The sequence below is a fragment of the Colobus angolensis genome, unplaced genomic scaffold (genome assembly GCF_000951035.1).
Source record: "Colobus angolensis palliatus isolate OR3802 unplaced genomic scaffold, Cang.pa_1.0 Scaffold11, whole genome shotgun sequence".
In the NCBI taxonomy this organism is placed as follows: domain Eukaryota; kingdom Metazoa; phylum Chordata; class Mammalia; order Primates; family Cercopithecidae; genus Colobus; species Colobus angolensis.
The window spans coordinates 8,368,709-8,370,545 of NW_012112030.1; the positions used below are offsets into that span (position 1 = coordinate 8,368,709).

The following is a 1,837-nucleotide window of genomic DNA, read 5'->3' on the forward strand; positions in this document are numbered from 1 at the left end:
GAACCCAGGAGGTGGTGGTTGCAGTGAGCCAAGATTGCACCACTGCACTCCAGCCTGGGTGACAGAGTGAGACTCCATCTCAAATAATAAATAAATAAATAAATAAATAAATAAATAAATAAATAAATAAATAAATAAATAAATAAATCATGCCACAGCAAGCCAAAGGGCAGAGTTGAAAGAAAGTTGAATTGGTGGGTAGGAGACATTGCAGGTTAGCCCTAACTTCACCTCTCTTGGTCTCAATTTCCGCTTCTAGCTAATGAAGGACTTGGGTTAGGTCTCCCAACGTCCCTTCGGCTCTGAAAGTGTCTAATCCCTTGCTTCTTTTACCTGTGGTTTTTAGAGGAGCATAACCTGGAAGCGGATTCTGATCAGGTCTTCCCAGCTGAGCTTGGTTATGTGGCTTCAAAGCGAGCTTGTGCAAATGGCAGCAAGGGTGGAAGGGCGGAAGAGGGTCTGTGCCCACAGGGAGAGGTGAAATTGCCAGCAGTCTCTGGCAAAGGACTCCACTCCCCACATGCTTGGTGGAGATGGGCCTCCACCAACGATAAAATTGTCGTTTCTGAGGGAGAAGTCTGGCCCAGGGTATCAGCTCTGGGCGTGGGGGCTAATCCTGTGAAGAAAGGCTCACAGGCAAGTGCATCTGGGCAGGATGTGCTTATTGACTCAGCAGCAGGCTGGACGTTAATGTATTCAATGAAGATGAGAAGAAAGAGAGAATTCACATTCCACTCAAAGGATGCATCCCCGTCCGTTCCCTCCCCACCCACAGCTTATGAGAACCTGGAGCCAGGTAGGAGAACTGCCTCTACTCTGGAGCCTGCTTCCCACTGTTGCCTTGCTTGGACTCCTGTTTGGAGGCCACATGAATCTGGGTCTGTGGTGCACCTCATTGTCTCCCTGTGGCTTAATTCTAGTTCTTGTGGAGTAAATGTGAGGTGTAGTGAAGGCTGTTCTTGTGTTGCGGGACTTAAGCGAATTTTTATCAATCTGTGCATTATGTGAAGCCTCCTCCAAATTCAGAATCAAGAGAGACACCAGGAATGCTGAGTATTAAGCTAAACAAAAATACGGTGAATTACCAACACCCTGAGAGAACATAGCTGAATTAATACAGGTCATGCGACTTTGGGGCTCTCTTGAATGTGACTTAATACTCTTAATTTGTCATTATTTGGGGGATTAAAAAATACCTTCTGGCCGGGACGGTGGCTCATGCTTGTAATCCCAGCACTTTGGGATGCTGAGGCAGGTGGATCACTTGAGGCCAGGAGCTCGAGACCAGCCTGGCCAACATGGGAAAACGCTGTCTCTACTAAAAATACAAAAATTAGCCGGGTGTGGTGGCTGTAGTCCCAGCTGCTTGGGAAGCTGAGGCACGAGAATCGCTTGAACCTGGGAGACGGAGGTTGCAGTGAGCTGAGATTGTGCCGCTGCACCCCAGCCTGGGTAATGGAACGAGACTCTGTTTTAAATAAAAAAAAAAAAAAAACCAACCTCTTTACACAAGAGCTTGTATGACATTGTCACTGAGTATCCACCTATGTAGTAAACTCCCAGAACATTAGACACAACAGAGCTTAGAAATCACCTAGTGTCATTCTTTTCCATTTAAACTGAGACCTACAAATATATAAAAATAAAATGGAAACAAATTAAACTTTTCACACTGTAACTCTAAAACATAATATTTCACTTAAAAAGACAAACAGCACAACTACGGCAGGGGTCTCCTATATTTTAACAAGTCTGAACCATGAAATTCAAGGGCTAAGTGAGGTAAATATCTGGCACATTTTGTTGTTTTAGAGCCATTTGATGATGGGATAAGAAT

General features: G+C 44.9%; 1 protein-coding gene across 1 annotated transcript in view; it reads left to right on the forward strand.

Annotated features, from left to right (window-relative positions):
- CREBL2 (cAMP responsive element binding protein-like 2) overlaps positions 1 to 1,008 on the forward strand; it is a 44,568-nt gene extending 43,560 nt beyond the window's left edge. The window contains exon 4 of the mRNA XM_011955663.1: positions 347 to 1,008. Coding sequence (XP_011811053.1) covers positions 347 to 1,008 — 662 coding nt within the window. The remainder of the gene's footprint in view (positions 1 to 346) is intronic.
- Positions 1,009 to 1,837: the final 829 nt, after the last annotated feature.